This window comes from Brachionichthys hirsutus, chromosome 14, assembly GCF_040956055.1.
Source record: "Brachionichthys hirsutus isolate HB-005 chromosome 14, CSIRO-AGI_Bhir_v1, whole genome shotgun sequence".
Taxonomy (NCBI): Eukaryota; Metazoa; Chordata; class Actinopteri; order Lophiiformes; family Brachionichthyidae; genus Brachionichthys; species Brachionichthys hirsutus.
The window spans coordinates 8,723,450-8,739,536 of record NC_090910.1 but is presented as its reverse complement, the minus strand read 5'-3'; the positions used below and the strand labels follow the sequence as shown (position 1 = coordinate 8,739,536).

The 16,087-nt window shown below is 46.5% G+C and overlaps 3 protein-coding genes and 1 non-coding gene across 6 annotated transcripts; all 4 read left to right on the top strand.

Annotated features, from left to right (window-relative positions):
* Positions 1-321: 321 nt before the first annotated feature.
* gars1 (glycyl-tRNA synthetase 1) lies at positions 322-5,471 on the top strand. Its single transcript, XM_068747958.1, has 17 exons — positions 322-570; positions 921-1,022; positions 1,242-1,344; positions 1,456-1,597; positions 1,963-2,051; positions 2,368-2,444; positions 2,651-2,796; positions 2,886-3,035; positions 3,112-3,274; positions 3,358-3,522; positions 3,608-3,715; positions 3,818-3,963; positions 4,057-4,142; positions 4,274-4,383; positions 4,574-4,667; positions 4,749-4,939; positions 5,021-5,471. The coding sequence occupies exons 1-17, from the start codon at positions 322-324 to the stop codon at positions 5,144-5,146; spliced, it is 2,247 nt and encodes a 748-aa protein (XP_068604059.1). The 3' UTR covers positions 5,147-5,471.
* On the top strand, positions 1,761-1,898 carry LOC137904161 (small nucleolar RNA SNORA84). The gene has a single exon (XR_011105804.1). It is a non-coding gene; the product is annotated as a small nucleolar RNA SNORA84 (small nucleolar RNA).
* A 2,036-nt stretch (positions 5,472-7,507) lies between the features above and the next one.
* hhatlb (hedgehog acyltransferase like, b) lies at positions 7,508-11,281 on the top strand. 2 transcript variants are annotated; one of them, XM_068748071.1, is made up of 12 exons: positions 7,508-7,613; positions 8,298-8,365; positions 8,444-8,557; positions 9,027-9,221; positions 9,326-9,535; positions 9,938-10,109; positions 10,208-10,352; positions 10,435-10,470; positions 10,544-10,745; positions 10,825-10,966; positions 11,049-11,161; positions 11,198-11,281. In XM_068748071.1, exons 1-12 carry the CDS (start codon positions 7,508-7,510, stop codon positions 11,279-11,281), a joined length of 1,587 nt encoding a protein of 528 aa, XP_068604172.1. The 2 variants fall into 2 exon arrangements, with proteins under 2 accessions (XP_068604172.1, XP_068604171.1); XM_068748070.1 differs by having other exon boundaries at positions 11,049-11,281.
* Positions 11,282-12,000: 719 nt separating this feature from the next.
* Positions 12,001-15,659, top strand: klhl40b (kelch-like family member 40b). 2 transcript variants are annotated; one of them, XM_068747753.1, is made up of 6 exons: positions 12,001-13,767; positions 14,172-14,332; positions 14,410-14,517; positions 14,608-14,793; positions 14,971-15,120; positions 15,329-15,659. In XM_068747753.1, the coding sequence occupies exons 1-6, from the start codon at positions 12,643-12,645 to the stop codon at positions 15,438-15,440; spliced, it is 1,842 nt and encodes a 613-aa protein (XP_068603854.1). In that variant the 5' UTR covers positions 12,001-12,642; the 3' UTR covers positions 15,441-15,659. The 2 variants fall into 2 exon arrangements, with proteins under 2 accessions (XP_068603854.1, XP_068603855.1); XM_068747754.1 differs by having other exon boundaries at positions 14,971-15,124; positions 15,339-15,659.
* The last annotated feature ends 428 nt before the right edge of the window (positions 15,660-16,087 follow it).

Here is a 16,087-nt window from a genome sequence, read left to right as displayed (position 1 = left end):
TCAGAATCAGTTTTTTAAAACAAAAGTCACATTTGAAAGTAGAAAATATGAGATACTGAGACAAAATAAAACCAAACTGTGATGGAATTATTTTATAAACAATACTTAGTTTGATTTAAGTTCTGATTTTAGTTAATTAAATAATGTACTGTATATGTAATAGAATCAATGGGATATTTATTTATTTATTTATTTATTTTTTTGACGAATCTACCGACACAGCTCTTCTACATAGTGAAACGAAAGTGCCTGTGCGGAGCGGAAACCGAGTTTACGTGATTCCCCAGATTTCATCATTCTCCTCTCGGGTTTCCTCGGTCCATGTTTCGTAGCGCAAAGGCAGTACTGCTGAGGGTCAGCACCGAGCTTGCACACGTCTGTCCGGCGATCACGGTCCGGTTCGTTCGGCAGTCGCTCGGCTACTCGCCCCTAAACAGGCCGCTATCGTCGTCGCCCCGCTGGACGGAGAAGAAGCAGAGAAGCCCGTGGCTGCAGCTGGCGGAAGGACAAACCATGGACGGCAACATCGAGGAGATTCTCGCCCCTTTGAGGCTAGCAGTCAAAGAACAGGTAAAGCTCATCTCGCTCGAAGCGGATTAGGTTTGTGTGTTTATGATTAGATGACTCTTTACTGCTCCAGACAGTCCCGGACAGATAGCATAGCTTGGCAGGCTAACCGGCTAGCTGTCAATGAATGAATATGGACATAGCTTGCTAGCTAGCTAGCTAGCTGCTCCTGCTAGCTGGCAGGCAGTCATGTCTGCGCCCTTTGCCACGTTTCATTGCTGCTGCTGCTGCTGCAGACATCGGTGAACAGGGTGGGGTTAAGAGAGGAGGCTAGCTTAAATCTGATGCAATGGCAGTAATTATAACTAGCACGTTAGCATGGCCGCATTTAACGTTTCTATTGTGTATCTTAGGGGGAACTTGTGCGGCAGATGAAACAGGATGGAGCCCCTGATGTGGACGTCGCTAAAGCTGTCGCCGAACTGAAAGCAAGGAAGAGGAATCTGGAGGCTAAGGTTTGGTGAAGCTAAACTATGGTCTTGAATTTACTCCACTTGATGCAAATGATGACGATGCATCGCGTTTATCGGTTCTCCTTTAACTTATCAGCCTGTGCTGTAAATATTGATTATGCAGTCATTAAGATTCAGAGCTTGGAGCGTTTGCTTGTGCTAAATCGCTACGTTGGCAAATCAGACGGAGTTTGCAGTGAATTTGATGCTTTTCGTATGCAGGAATTATCACTACAACCCAAAGACGGCATCGTCGACAGGATCAAGATGGAGGATACCCTCAAGAGGAGATTCTTTTACGACCAGGCCTTTGCCATCTACGGAGGTGAGCGTTAAACTTCACGTTAGGGAAACGAGGATTTGAATCGGTGGATGAAGCTTTTGAAACGCAGCCCTTTTTTTAAGCCTTCCGTTACCACGCAGTAATGCTCCTCAGGTGTGAGCGGCCTGTTCGACTTCGGCCCTGTGGGCTGCGCCCTGAAGAACAACATCCTGCAGGTGTGGAGGCAGCACTTCATCCAGGAGGAGCAGATCCTGGAGGTCGAATGCACCATGCTGACCCCGGAGTCCGTCCTCAAGTGGGTGGTCTGCAATGTCTGCAAACTGTCGTTGAGCTGCGCCGACCTGCGCATGGCGTTGACATCACGCAGGAACCTTCTTAAGTCGCTGACGCGTGTCTTTTATGAGCGCTAAATAGGTGGTAAAATTAAAGTTGTATATTTACACACTGCTGTAGAGGGTGCCTGGTGGTTCCTAGAATCAGCTCCAATGTGCTGAACTTTAGGTTTTTTTTTTAAACGGGCACAAATTGATTCTGCAATTTTATGCATGGAAACTGTGACTATAGCAGCGTTCCATAGCCCGGTTGCAGATACATTATTATTGGAATGGCTTTAAATACAACTAATACTTTATTTTAGAACATGTGTTTTTCCCCCTTTAGGACATCAGGACACGTGGACAAATTTGCAGACTACATGGTGAAAGATGTGAAGAACGGCGAATGCTTTAGGGCCGATCATCTCCTCAAAGGTGAGCCTCGTCTTCCTCCGTCTGGTTTGGCTTCCTGTGAACTGAAGATGAATCATCCTGAAGGCCCGAGGTTCTTTTTGCCAGTCAGTCGTTGCTGCTGCTGCCTGCTCGGGTTCAGAGGATCACGTTTTTGCCTGTCACTGACTGTAACGTGTGAAATGAAATGGAGATCTCAGATTCTCCTCCAATCTGCTCATCTTTAGACAGGGAGTTAAATTACACTTTTTTTTTTTTAATGATGATGTGCTCCCAATTATTAAGCCAGCTGTTTGTTTGTTTTTTGCAAACGTTATGTCCGCCTCTCCGCATCTTGCAGCCCATCTCCAGAAGCTGATGTCTGATAAGAAGTGCACAGCTGAGAAGAAGGCTGAGATGGAAGGAGTCGTCACTCAGGTCAGCGATGTCTGAGAGCAGAGCTGCAAATTATGTACTAAACTTTAAAAAGCCTTTCATTTTCAAGAAGCTGTAACGTTTGTACAGGTTTTCTGGGAAGGTGTCTTATTAGTCGGCAAAATAGCTCTGACCGAGAACAAGTTGTTTCTTTGCGATTCTTTTTAAATGATGCTTGTTTTTTAACATTGCATACTTATTATTTTCAGATGGATAACCACACCCAGCAGGAGCTGACCGACTTCTTTGTGAAATATAACGTCAAGTCTCCCATCACAGGAAATGACCTCACGCCCCCCGTGTCCTTCAACCTGATGTTTCAGACGTCCATCGGACCAGGCGGCAACATGCCAGGGTAGAGTGGCGCATAGCAAAGGAGATGACGATGATGATGATGATGTTAGATTTGGAACATAGTTGAGCTGATGTCGTGTAAATCTGCAGCTATCTGAGGCCTGAAACCGCTCAGGGAATCTTCCTCAACTTCAAGCGCCTACTGGAGTTCAATCAGGGAAAGCTGCCCTTCGCCGCTGCTCAGATCGGAAACTCCTTCAGGAACGAGATCTCTCCTCGCTCGGGGCTCATTCGTGTTCGGTACAAACTTGCAGCGCTGCAAATTCTGCGCATTCCGTTGACCGCTCGGCGAGACTAAAGCCTCTCCCGCTTGCAGGGAGTTCACCATGGCTGAGATTGAGCACTTCGTGGATCCAAGCGAGAAGGTGCACCCGAAGTTCTCCGACGTAGCCGACCTGGATATCTTGCTCTACTCCTCCACGGCTCAGACCAGCGGCCAATCTGCACAAACCATGAAGCTGGGCGGCGCCGTGGAGCAGGTGGGGAATCCTTCTATGCTGTCTCAAGCAATAGGAATACATGTTTAATGTTCAAGGTAATTCTTGTATCCATTCTCATTCAGGGAGTGATCAATAACTCCGTCCTGGGTTATTTCATTGGGAGGATCTACCTCTACCTCACTAAAGTAGGCGTCGCCAAAGACAAGCTTCGTTTCCGACAGCACATGGACAACGAGATGGCTCACTACGCCTGTGACTGCTGGGATGCAGAGACCAAAACCTCCTACGTAGGTTCTTTCGCAGCGCCTCTTTCATTTTTCTTCTTCCCCATCCTCGTACCATCCTTCAGCTGCTTTTTGTCATCGTTCACAGGGCTGGATTGAGATTGTGGGCTGCGCCGACCGGTCTTGCTACGATCTGAAATGCCACTCGCGAGCTACGAAGGTCCCTCTGGTGGCTACGAAGCCCCTAAAAGAACCCATATCCTTAAACTGCAGCCTCTCTTATTGCTGGAAATGAAGCGACCCCCCCCTCCCCCCTTGTCTCTCCAAACCTCACTCATTCTCCTTAACGCCGCCACACAGAGTTGTAGATGTCGTCCAGTTTGAGCCCAACAAAGGAGCCATCGGGAAGGTGTATAAAAAGGATGCCAAGTTAGCCATGGATTATCTGTCTGTGTGTGACGGATGCTTCATCACAGAGCAGGAGCGGCTGCTCAGTGAGACCGGGTGAGGACCGTTCATTGTAGCTGCTGCTATGTGGGTTTTGTCCCTCTGTCCGTTCTTGCACAGTCAGCATCTTTTTTGTTTTCAACTCTTCAGAGAGTTCAGCATCGAGACAGAAGGCAAGTCATTCAAACTCACAAAGGACATGGTCAGTGTGAAGCGATTCCAGAAGACCCTGCACGGTGAGGTCTAAAGCACAAGGGACGCATCCTTGTGTGTTGTTGTTTTAAATTTATATTACGAAAGGGAATCATCCCGGATTTAAAAAACAAAACCTCTCCTGACTGGTTTTCTGCCTGTTTGCTTTCCGCAGTGGAAGACGTCGTTCCCAACGTGATCGAGCCCTCGTTCGGCATCGGTAGGATCATGTACACAATCTTTGAGCACACATTCCAGGTCAGAGAGGGCGACGAACAGAGAACGGTAAGTCGGGATTTCACGATGGAACACTCCCGTCTCCGTAAAAAAGGCCATGCGGCATAAATCGTTCCTATACTGCAGATTTCAATCGCTAATCAAGAATGGACATTTTGGACGAGTTGCTTGTCGTTTCTGACTGCCTGTTGTTGCTGGCTGGTTTTCCGCAATGACTCCCCGTTTGCCTCCTCAACAGTACTTCAGCTTCCCTGCCACTGTCGCTCCATATAAATGCTCCGTCCTGCCTCTGAGTCAAAACCGGGATTTCGTGCCCTTTGTGAGGGAATTATGTGAGTGTCCAAACCATCGAATTAAGTTGAAGTGAAAACGTGCTGCTGACTCTTCTCTCTCTCTCTCTCTCTCTCTCTCAGCTGAGGTGATGACCAGAAACGGTGTTTCCCACAAGGTTGATGACTCTTCGGGGTCCATCGGCAGGCGCTACGCCAGGACGGACGAGATCGGGGTGGCGTTCGGCATCACCGTCGACTTTGACACGGTGAACAAGACGCCTCACACGGCCACCCTGAGAGACCGTGACTCCATGCGGCAGATCAGGGCGGAGGTACAAGCACGTTTCTGCACGGCGGATACGGGTTTGCCCCGAATCGACCATTCCTCGGTTGACGTGTTCGACTCCCTTCAGGTCAGCGAATTGCCGATGATCGTTCGGGATTTGGCCAACGGCGCGTTGAGTTGGGGAGAAGTGGAGAGCAAGTACCCCATCTTCGAAGGACAGGAAACCAGCAAGAAGGATGCGGTCGAGGAGTAAAGAGGACCCGCCTGTCTGGCCAATCATGCCCATGAATCCATCAGAAGAGGGTTGAAACTGCATCGTGATACGCTACGGTGGCGCTCCGAGCTCTGCTGCTAACCATCATGTCATCTATTCAAAAATATGTAACAGTTGTGGAATGCCTGCACAAGACTGCAACTCTTCATCCGACTGTGTTTTTCAAAGAGAGGGACATGCAAATCAGGGAGTTTGGCGTCAGTGGGACGAGGCTTCCGCCATTCCGGTTTCGAGGCAGACTGGATTTAGGTACCGTATAACGATTTCAATAAAAACAGCCAGCACTTACTGGACACCGACATAACGGCCGTGTTCTTGTCGACCACGTTTTCAGAGCTTCACAAACACGCCGGCTCAGTTTAAAGGTGGAGCCAACAAGATTCAGTTTTAGACAAAGTGTATTCAAAGCATTAAGCTTTTAATTTATGTTTGATAAATAGATGAAGCTTCCTGTGTGGAATAGCGCTTATTATACTGCGGGGCCTGAAGGTTTGACCGCTAGATGGCGCCAGATGGCCTCAGCGGGAAGCCACCGGGTAACGGGTTTTAGTGTGCATTCTGGGCGGGGTCAGTCGAGGGTTCGGGGGAACCTGACCGGACACTGAAATGAGGGGATCAGGAACAGCAGGGTTCCACCCGCTGATTAATCGCTGCACCCGCTGCCGGGATTCTGCGCGTCACCGTGGAAGCAGTGATGGGACCTCTGCGGGAGGCTGAGAGGGAATCGGTGAAACGGAAACACGGAGTGGAACGCAAGACTGCCGGAAACTATTAATTACATCAATGGGTTAAAATGAAATGTGAATTCCCTGACTATTTATTCCAGTCACTAAAGTTGCCGTAGTGGCCGAAGGAAAAACACGCATGTCCTCCACATCCCACTGCGACAGACTCACCCCCCCCCCCCCCCCCCCCATTCCCACTGCGCCACTGGTCACCAGGTCACCTTTAGCTTGTGGCAGCTCCCTCTCAGGGAGTCAGAGGGGACCCCCCACCATGCGCTCCGATTTACGGATGATAGAAACCTTTACATTGTTTTTTTTTTTGTAGTAACATTTGAATCCTTTTCCCCCTTAAATCAAATAAAGTTTATTTTTCACAGCAACTTTCTTCAGGTCCCAACTGCTGCATTCAAGGTCAGTAGGTGCTGCCGAAGGTCGAATTGAAACGCATGCCCGTGTGGCATTTAGGTTACTGAATTCTTTTTTTTCCAACCTTGTATTTTTTTTAATAACGTTTCACCACAAAATATGTTACTTTTTTTTTTTTACTTCATTTCTTTCACAGCTGTTACTAATCAATTTAATCAAAATTAATGTGATTCATTGAAACAGATTAAACAAACCTGTTTTTGAAGGTGGGATTTGAAGAAGGCGGTTGCAGCACACAACCCCGCTGGTGTCTGGATACGCATCACGCTTACTGCAATTCTTACAAAGGCTCTCCAAGTACTAGAGACCCTTATGAGACTAGGAATAAATTGAAGTGCCAATGCCTCAGGTGGTATAGTCCAGTTCCCATCCTCCGCAGTCTGCGTACATAGCATCTTTGAAGATTTGCTCCTGGGTGCTTGTATGGTGAGTAATACTGGCCCAAATCAAGCACCATGGGATTATTTGACTCAATAAAATCACTTGCGAACCAGGAAAGGCAGTTCCAACTGTCTTCTGGTGCTGGAGCATCCTCTCAGGTCAATCTAAAGTTAATAGAGAACACCTGGGCGGGTGGGAAGGCGGGGCAAGGTGAGGAACAGGAAGTACAAGCAGCACGTACCTGCCTGTGAGGTTTATGGCTGGTGAGGCGCTGATAGTCAGATTTACAAATGTATGAGCAGATTGCAGAGCAGAGTTTTGATCAGTAGTCCAGTTTGGAGACATTTTTTAAGGTTAGTTGTGTCTAGATCATTATTTGTTAATTTTTTTGGTTGAAATCTGGGTCTCCTCACATGCTATAGATAGATCGACATACTTTATTCCAGACTGAGGGTCCATAACAAAAACACATAGAGACCCAATATAAAAAATAATGGGCAAGCTGAAATATCTCGTACAGAGTTTTGTTATCCCAGATCTTGGTTCAAGACTGTCCAGAGTGGGACTGTCTGTCCTCACCTCTACTGCACAACACAACAGATCCAGCCGACTCACACGAGAAGGTTTGGTCGTGGTTAAGTTCACCGTTAGCCCTTAGGATATAGTTCACATTTCTAGGCCACAATAGTCTGAAATGCGGTTTAGCATCACCGTTTGTGACTCGAGAAGAAAAACCTGTTTTAGCTGTTGATATAAAGCGTGAATCAGTTTTGACGTTGTGTCTTCAGGAGTTCTCCACAGAGTGAAAATGGGGATTAAAGCTGCTCTTCCCAAATATGAGATCTACTTCTACAACACGGTGCTGTGTCTGGCAATGCTCTGGGCCACCAGTTGGATCTTTGAGGTGTCCAGCTGTGAGTATGAAATCTGCTGCACAAACCCACGCAAGTAGAACGACGGGAGATTTATGCTTGGGTGGTTCAGTTCGCTTTGACACAAACCAATTTACTCAAAAGTCGAGATGGTAATTAATGAGTGGAGGGTTGCAGGAACCGCCTTGGACTGCATGCTGTCTTGTTTTTAGCATTTCCATACTGTAATTTCCTCTTTTATTAAAAGCTGATACACTCGTCCCTCATTGAGTTTTTTTCTCTTTATCGAAATATTTTTTAACAGGCTATGACTGAAAAATGCAAGTCAAAGTCAATTTAACAACTTTAATCATGTGCATAAAGTCTGTGAATTTAATCATTACTGTCCTTATTTCCACACATACTGGTTTTATATATGTAGATGCAACGATATCAACATCTCATATCTTTTTATTTAGAAATGAGTGACTGTATAAGTTATAAATATCAGATTACGGTAATAAAATACAGTGAGCAGTACACACATTAAAGTGTTACAGCGTGACAGTGAAGCGTCTGAGCCATGATCGCCATGATCAGACGTCAATATTAAAACGGAGGGTAACGAGGAAATGATGTTTGCTCTGCGATTATTGGCAGAGGAAACAGGAAAATGTCAGTGAAAATAAAATATGTGAAGTGAAAATGTACAGAAAATCTTTTTTTTTCTCCTCTTCCCACTTCCAGCCAATGCAAACAGAAAAGCCTTCAAAACGAGCGTGAAGCCAGGATGGTCGTACTTTGGGAGGAAAATGGTGAAAGCAGGTTTATTGTGTATCGAGACATTGATGTAAAACTATCGCTAACTTTCGTTCTGATTCCTTCGCCGACAGGATACAGCAGATTTTGAGTGGACGATGTGGTTTTCCAAATTCCCAGCGCACATCCTGTTCGCACTCACTGGCCACGTGCTGTTCGCTAAGATCTGCTCCACGCTGGCCCCGCAGGTGTTTCTACTGATCGATCGATTGATTAACTGATTTGGAATTCAGTAAAGTCGCCTCATGCTTGAACAAATCATTGAGCGAGCGAGCGTGACGTGGAATGGAAGAAGGGATGATGATTTGTGTCGCTATGAATACTTGCTGACATTTAAAATCTCCTTTGTCACTACTTATTTTTACAACATTGGCACAGTTACTTTTTTTTATTATTATTATTATTAGCTAACCAGCAGATGATGAATGGGACCAGGTGGAAGGAGGAGGGAGAGGGATGACGGTGAAGGGGTGACTGATGAAGAATGGAGAGAACAAATAGGAATGCAGCTCTGTTTTTAGCTCGACAGCTTAACTGACCCTAACTCTGGAGCACGTGTCTCATTGTGAAGCGCAAACCTAAACCTCCAGTTATAAAATGTAAAGTTCTATAAATCATTAATGGTTGCGTTAGCGACTCTTCGTTTCTTTCCTGCAGTACCGGTCTTTGGCGTACCCGGCGTACGGGCTGCTGGCCGTGTGGGCCACGATGGGTTGGACCTACGTCAGCATCATCCTCTCCCACTGTATCGTCCTCTACAGCGTCTCCATGATGAAAATGCGCTGGCTCTGCTTCGTCACGGGTCTCTGCGCCCTCGCCACGTTCAAGTGTGAACCGTTTGTGTCCTGGCAGGTATGAACTGTCGAGGCTTAAATTTAAGTTGCATCACAACAGCTGCGAATCTTAATTGCGATGTGTTGGACGTCTTTCCACATCTTGTCTTTCCCAACATGCAGGCCGGTTTTGTTGAGGGAGACTTCGACCTGCGTCATGTTCTCTTCTACGGAGGCGGCGGCTTTACTATAATGCGCTGTATGAGCTTCGCTCTGGAGAACTGCGAGAGGAAAGATGGAAACTACAGCATCCTGGAGCTGTTCAAATATAACTTCTACCTCCCGTTCTTCTATTTCGGTCCCATCATGACCTTTGATAAGTTTCATGTTCAGGTGAGCTGAATTAGTTTCCTCTGAGGCATTGTTGGCTCTTCGTGGTTCACTGCCTGTCTGGTGTTTTTTAAAAGGGACTATTTAGTTCCACTGTTTGTCTATGTCTGGGTCGGGGTTAGGCTAACCAAAGAGTGTCTGTGTTTCGTTTGAACACTGAAGCCTGAGGTGGTAAAAAAAAAAAAAAAAACTACCTGCCAATTACGCTCACTAGATTATTTCAAACGTCCTTTTATAATCTGCCCCACAATAAAATCTGATGTTTTCTAACCGATATGTTTTTATATAACTAGTGTGTATTAATTGAAAAGTCCGACACTCAAACACCAGAATGAACTGCCGTACTGGAGACGTTATAATTGATCACTACCGATTGGTGATGTGATGCGTTTGCTGCACCTGCAGGCCAACAACTCCGACCTGAGCAGGAAGGAGAGGGAGATGTGGAGTATCCGCGTGCAGGGCCTGGTTTACCTGGGAGTCATCATCGTGGTGGACGTCCTCTTCCATTTTATGTACATCCTCACCATCCCCACCGACATGAAGCTACTGAAGCACCTCTCGGATTGGGCTCTCGGTCTGCTGCGCCCCCCCCCCCCCCATTATGTTTAAAATGGTGGACTTGTTGACTCTTTCCGTGTGCTAATGCTTTTTTTTTGTTTTGTTTTTTGACAGTGGGCCTTGCTTACATCAACTTGGTGTACGATTGGGTAAAAGCAGCCGTCATGTTTGGAGTCATCAACACAGTGTCCCGACTGGATCATCTCGACCCCCCCAGCCCACCAAAATGCATCACTATGCTCTATATGTTCGCTGAAATGTGAGTTGAAGTTACGCACATTCACATTCCCTCCTTGTAAGTCAACAGACAAAACTGATCCCGCTCTTGTTCTCATTTGAAGCTATTTTGACCGAGGGATCAATGAGTGGCTGTGCAAGTGAGTTCCTCTGAGAGATCCAATCAATCAACGTGGTATTCAGACGTTCTAAAAGCCGCGCCTTTATTCACAGGTATGTGTACGATCATCTGGGTGGGAAACATGACAACGTGTTGAAGGAGCTGGTGGCCAGCCTGTGCACCTTCGGCATCATCATCCTCTGGCTCGGACCCTGCCAGGTGGTGCTGATCTGGGCTTTCTTTAACTGGTTTGGCCTCAACTTTGAGCTGTGGACTGCCAGGCTCTTCACCCTGGAGCCGTTCGCTTCATTGGAGGTTTGGTGGTGGTGTAGAAATGTTTGAATTTATTTCCACATGAAATTGTTCTTCTCTTTCAGTGATGTTTAATTTGCAGGCAGCGATGTCGGAAGCGACTTCCCGCCGGATCAGGGCCGTCTTTAATGCGTTCAACTTGTGGTGCATTGTGCTGTCCAACGTCCTGCTTTTGAACAGCTTGGACTTTGCCAAGTTGGTCGCCAAACGACTCCTTCTCAAAGGTGATTTCTGTTTTGGAGTTTTTTTTATTTTTATTTCATGATCAACTAAATGTCACTTGAGATTTTGTTCCCGGCTTCCCAGGCTTCCCTACAACCACCGCCGCCGTCATGTTGGTGACCTACTGCCTGGTCCAAGTGATTAAGGAGAGAGAGAGGAGGCAGGCGCTCATCGATGATCCCGATCCCCCTTCCGAGGCTCCCCAGGCCCCCGAGGCCCGCAAGGCCCCCGAGGCCAACTCCAATCCGGCTGGTGCCGCAGCTCCACCGGCCTCTGCTCAGGCAGTCGCGGATCCCAGCAAGGAAAAAGCAGAGTAGTTACTTATTTTATTAACTGAATAAGTCCGCCAAAATTTAATAAGCGACTTGACATTACATATGGATGAAAAGCGATAGAAAAGCAATTCCACACGATTTTTTTACAAAATATGACAATTTAACTTTACAGCTGTGTCATTGTCCTTGAATCAAAAAATATGTTTCCGAAAATGCCCTCGGCCAATGCGCCACAATGCCTAAGTCAAATAGCAAAGAGGTAGTGAGATGAGATCATCTCTTATGTGAGAACCTGCAGGGTCATGAAATCCAAAGGGGCAGTGTAGGGCGTTTGTCGCCACCTTGTGGTGAGTTTGCAGCACGAAAGACCTGACACTGATAGTCTTCTTGCAACTTAGTAGTAATGGATACTCAGCAGCCAATCAGAAACAAATATTCACCTGTAATTTAATGTAATGTAGTCGGGAAACTTCCCAGGAGACACTTTGGAAAAGCAGTAAAACCCCAACAGACACATTTTTAACGATGTACAGGTGAGAAAACCGAAATCTATTGTGAAACAGTTTTTAATTAATGCAGAGAATAAAGGTCAAACACATTTAAAATAGTGTGAGTTTCCTTTGTGCTGCAGCTGTTGAAGTGAGAGAACGGGTCCTCTTACTGTCTGAGTCACCGTGGCGTCCGGTCAGTGGTTATTTCTGATCACCAGCAGCCTGATTCTTGGTTGAAGGATCACAGGACAATACGAATAACATGGGATGTTTTCATTATTTATTTAGAGGATGAAAGAGTAATGGCAGGCATTGGAAAGAGCAATTCACCAATGATTTTAAGTGTTTGAATGAGATTTGTTGAAAGATGATGAAAATGTAAAATATCACCTTTCATTCAGATCGTGAATTTTAAAATGACTTCTTAAGTTAAACATTACTACGTTCATTTTCTAATTATTTGAATAATGCCATTTCATTGAATCGCAGCATCTTCCGAGGTTGTGCGAACTCATCTGTGTTAATGTAGATCATGTAAATGTAGAAATGTATAAAGTTGCTCTGATGACTGAGTCACAGAGACACCAGAGGGCGGCGTCTACAACCGTCTACTGTCGGCGTGGACACGCATCCCATGTGTCATCCTTGTTATACAGGGAGAGTGATCCCGAGGAGTGGGATGGGGTGGGGTTTGCATTGCTACCCTGGAGCACCCAGCCTATAAATAACCTGGCAGTTGGAACTCAGTTGAAGGTTCAGGACAGCTGAGGAAGAGGGCAGTCCCAGGGTTCAGCCGTTGAGGGTTAACATCAGACCGACCGTCCTCTGATTTCTCTTTCCAGGCTAGAAACAAGAACTGCTCCGTCACCTTTTTTTTTTTTTGTATTTATTTGAAGCCTCCTGTCAGGAACGATGGCTGCACCGATAAACCCAATGGACGAACCCAGGATGTACCAGCAGACGCTGCTCCAGGACGGCCTGTGTGACCTGCTGGAGAATGACAAACTGGTCGACTGCGTGCTGAAGGTCAAGGACAAGGAGTTCCCCTGCCACCGGCTGGTCTTGTGTGCCTGCAGCTCGTACTTCCGCTCCATCTTTCTGTCGGACCTGGACGAGAGCAAAAAGAAAGAGGTCGTCTTGGAGGATGTGGAACCGGGTGTCGTGGGACTGATCCTCAAATACCTGTACACGTCCAAAATCAACGTGACGGAGCACAACGTCCAAGACATCTTTGCGGTGGCTAATATGTACCAGATCCCTTCCATTTTCACCGTTTGTGTGTCTTTCCTGCAGAAGCGCCTGAGCCTTAGCAACTGTTTGGCTATATTCAGGCTCGGCCTGATGCTGGACTGTCCCAGACTGGCCGTCTCCGCTCGAAACTTTGCCTGCGAGCGTTTCCATCTCATATCCAGAGACGAGGACTTCCTCCAGCTGCTCCCCAGTGAGCTGGCAGCCATTTTAGCAAATGACAATCTGGGCGTGGAGACAGAAGAGGCAGTGTTCGAGGCGTTGATGAACTGGGTGTCCCGGGACACAGAGGGGAGAGAGAAAGAGCTGCCGGGGTTGCTAGACTGCGTTCGTTTGCGTCTCGTCAACGAGGACTACCTGAAGGAAAAAGTGGAGAAGCACAAACTGATCTCTTCAAACCCCGAGTTGCAGCAGAAACTCCAGCTGATTCGGGACGCTCGAGCAGGGAAAATGCCGGAGGTTCAAAAAAGCAAAAGCAAGAAGGAGGGAGGAGCTGAGAATGATGGAGAGGCTGAGGCTAATGAGGAAGAGGAAGGCCTTCTCCCCGGCATCCTGAATGACAACCTCCGGTTTGGCATGTTTATGAGGAACTTGATACTGATGATTAATGACACGGGGGCTGTGGCCTATGACCCGACAGGGAACGACTGTTTTGCCGCGTCAGTTTCCGCACAAGTTCCCAAGAACCACGTCAGCCTGGTCACCAGGGAGAATCAGATCTTCGTGGCAGGCGGATTATTCTTTGACGAGCACAACAAAGAAGATCCACTCTGCTCTTACTTCCTACAGGTGAGTGAATTTACACAATGTGAGCGAAGACGGCAAACCTTCAGAAACTGATCTCAGTTCAGTCTCCAAATGATCCAATGGACGTAACGCAAAATGATCATAATCCGTGTTGAACCTCCTTAAACACACCGTCTCACTGGAAGCCCACTCTGGGGAGAAAACGTTTAGGCAAAGCTGAATAACATGAAGCTCACTATAAATTTAAAGATTTCATTCAACTACAGATGCAGTATTGTTTTAGTAAAGAGCTGAACAAGCAGAATACATGCATATAACGCGTATAAGATGAAGTGCAAAGAGAAAAGTTGTGTATGCCAGCACGGATCACAGTACGTATACTCCAGGTGTTGTAAACATAACCCATTCACAAATGTTTGCCCCCCCCCCCCCCCCCATGACCTCAGTATGACCCCGTCAGTGCCGATTGGCTGGGGATGCCCCCCGTACCTTCTCCTCGCTTCTTATTCGGGCTGGCCGAGGCCGAGAATTCCATATTCGTGATTGGAGGGAAGGAGCTGAAGGAGCAGGAGCAGACGCTCGACTCGGTGTTGGTCTACGATAGACAGTGAGTGCAGCTTAAAATGAAGGCAGGATTTCAAACGGACCTTAATTAACTTGCACATCTCCTGTGGTGCTTCGCAGGTCTTTTAAATGGGGTGAATCGGAGCCACTTCCGTATCCAGTTTATGGACATGCAACAATATCCCATAAGGATGTGGTGTATGTGATTGGAGGAAAGGGGGACAACAAGTGAGTAATGGACGTGAATTAAAACATAAAGCTACACAAAGAGGCCCCTATGGCCGAGGCAGAATGCCCTCTGGTTTTTTTCGTTAACAGGACCTGTCTGAGGAAGATGTGCTCCTACGACCCCAAGAGGTTTGAATGGAAGGAGCTCGCACCGATGAAAGCCGCCCGCTGTTTGTTTGGAGCGACTGTCCACAAGGACAAAATATACGTGGCGGCAGGCGTGACCGACGGTGGGCTGGCCGACTCCGTGGAAGTGTACGACGTCGCATCCAACAAGTGAGCGCCTGGAAATCGCTGACAAAATGAAGCACGAGTGTCGCACACAGTTACTGGAAAGTTCTCTGTTGTTCTTCTTCACCTTCACGGCATTAAATTAAAATGACAGCCTCACTTAGGCTCAATGTCTTAATATATTCCACCCCATTAGATGTACCTGTGTGTGTGTGTTTTTAGGTGGTCAGGGTGTGCAGCGTTTCCCCAGGAGCGCAGCTCTCTGAACCTGGCGTCCGTGGGCGGCGCGCTGTTTGCCGTAGGAGGTTTTGCTATGATGCCTTTAGAGGACAGCGACGAAAACGCTCCCAAAGAGATGAACGACATCTGGAGGTGGGTAATGGGAACAGACTGGGATGCGGCTTAGCCGACAATGAGTCGGACAAACACCATATGGAAGCGCATGTTCATTCAAAGTGCATCGCAAACTTAATTTCAGCTGTTATTTGACAGTAAATGAGAAATGAATTTTGCAAACCATCTGCTCTGTTTTGTTGCATCGAGTTTGAATCTCTTTAATCTAATCTCCTAACCTCCTCAGGTACGATGAGGCTGACAGGAAGTGGTGCGGGGTCCTCAGGGAGATCCAGTACGTATCAGGGTCCACCATACTGGCTGTCCGCCTCAACACCGTACGTCTCACCAAGATGTAAAGCCTCCTCCAGTCCCTCCTTGTTAACACGTTTGAGAGCTAATACCAGTGGATTCTAAATATCAGCTTAAGTAATACCGGTACTCAAGCAGCTCTTTTTTTTTGGATAGAATACATCTTTATGTATGCGGTCTTTCCAGCGGCTTAATGTTTGATTATATCGACCATAAATGATCTGTAGTTTGTTGACATTTTTGCACTCTGTAATAAAATTCATTCAAACCAACAAATGTGTCGATATCAGGTTGTACATTCCCCAACCGCCGACAGCAAAGTAAAAAAAAAAAAAAGTGCTCACTTTGGTGGAAGAGAAAGAGAAAAATTATAATAAAAAAAATCATGTCATGTTCTCTTTCCAGAAACAAACACACATCACACATCTCTGTTTGCAATAATATATCTTTACGGTTTAATATTGAAATGATTTAATTATGCTCTGCTGTGTTACAGACAAGAAACACTAGTCAATAATACAATAATAGACAGAAAATACAGTCTAATGTAATTAGCACCTCTAAACACTATCGTCCTTGTATGGTTTTTAGTACTTTAATATAGTTGAACTTGACAGCTACTGGTCTACACGCGGTCTTCCTACACCAGAGTTAACTAAGACATAGTGTTTACATTATAAAGTAAAGAATTGGC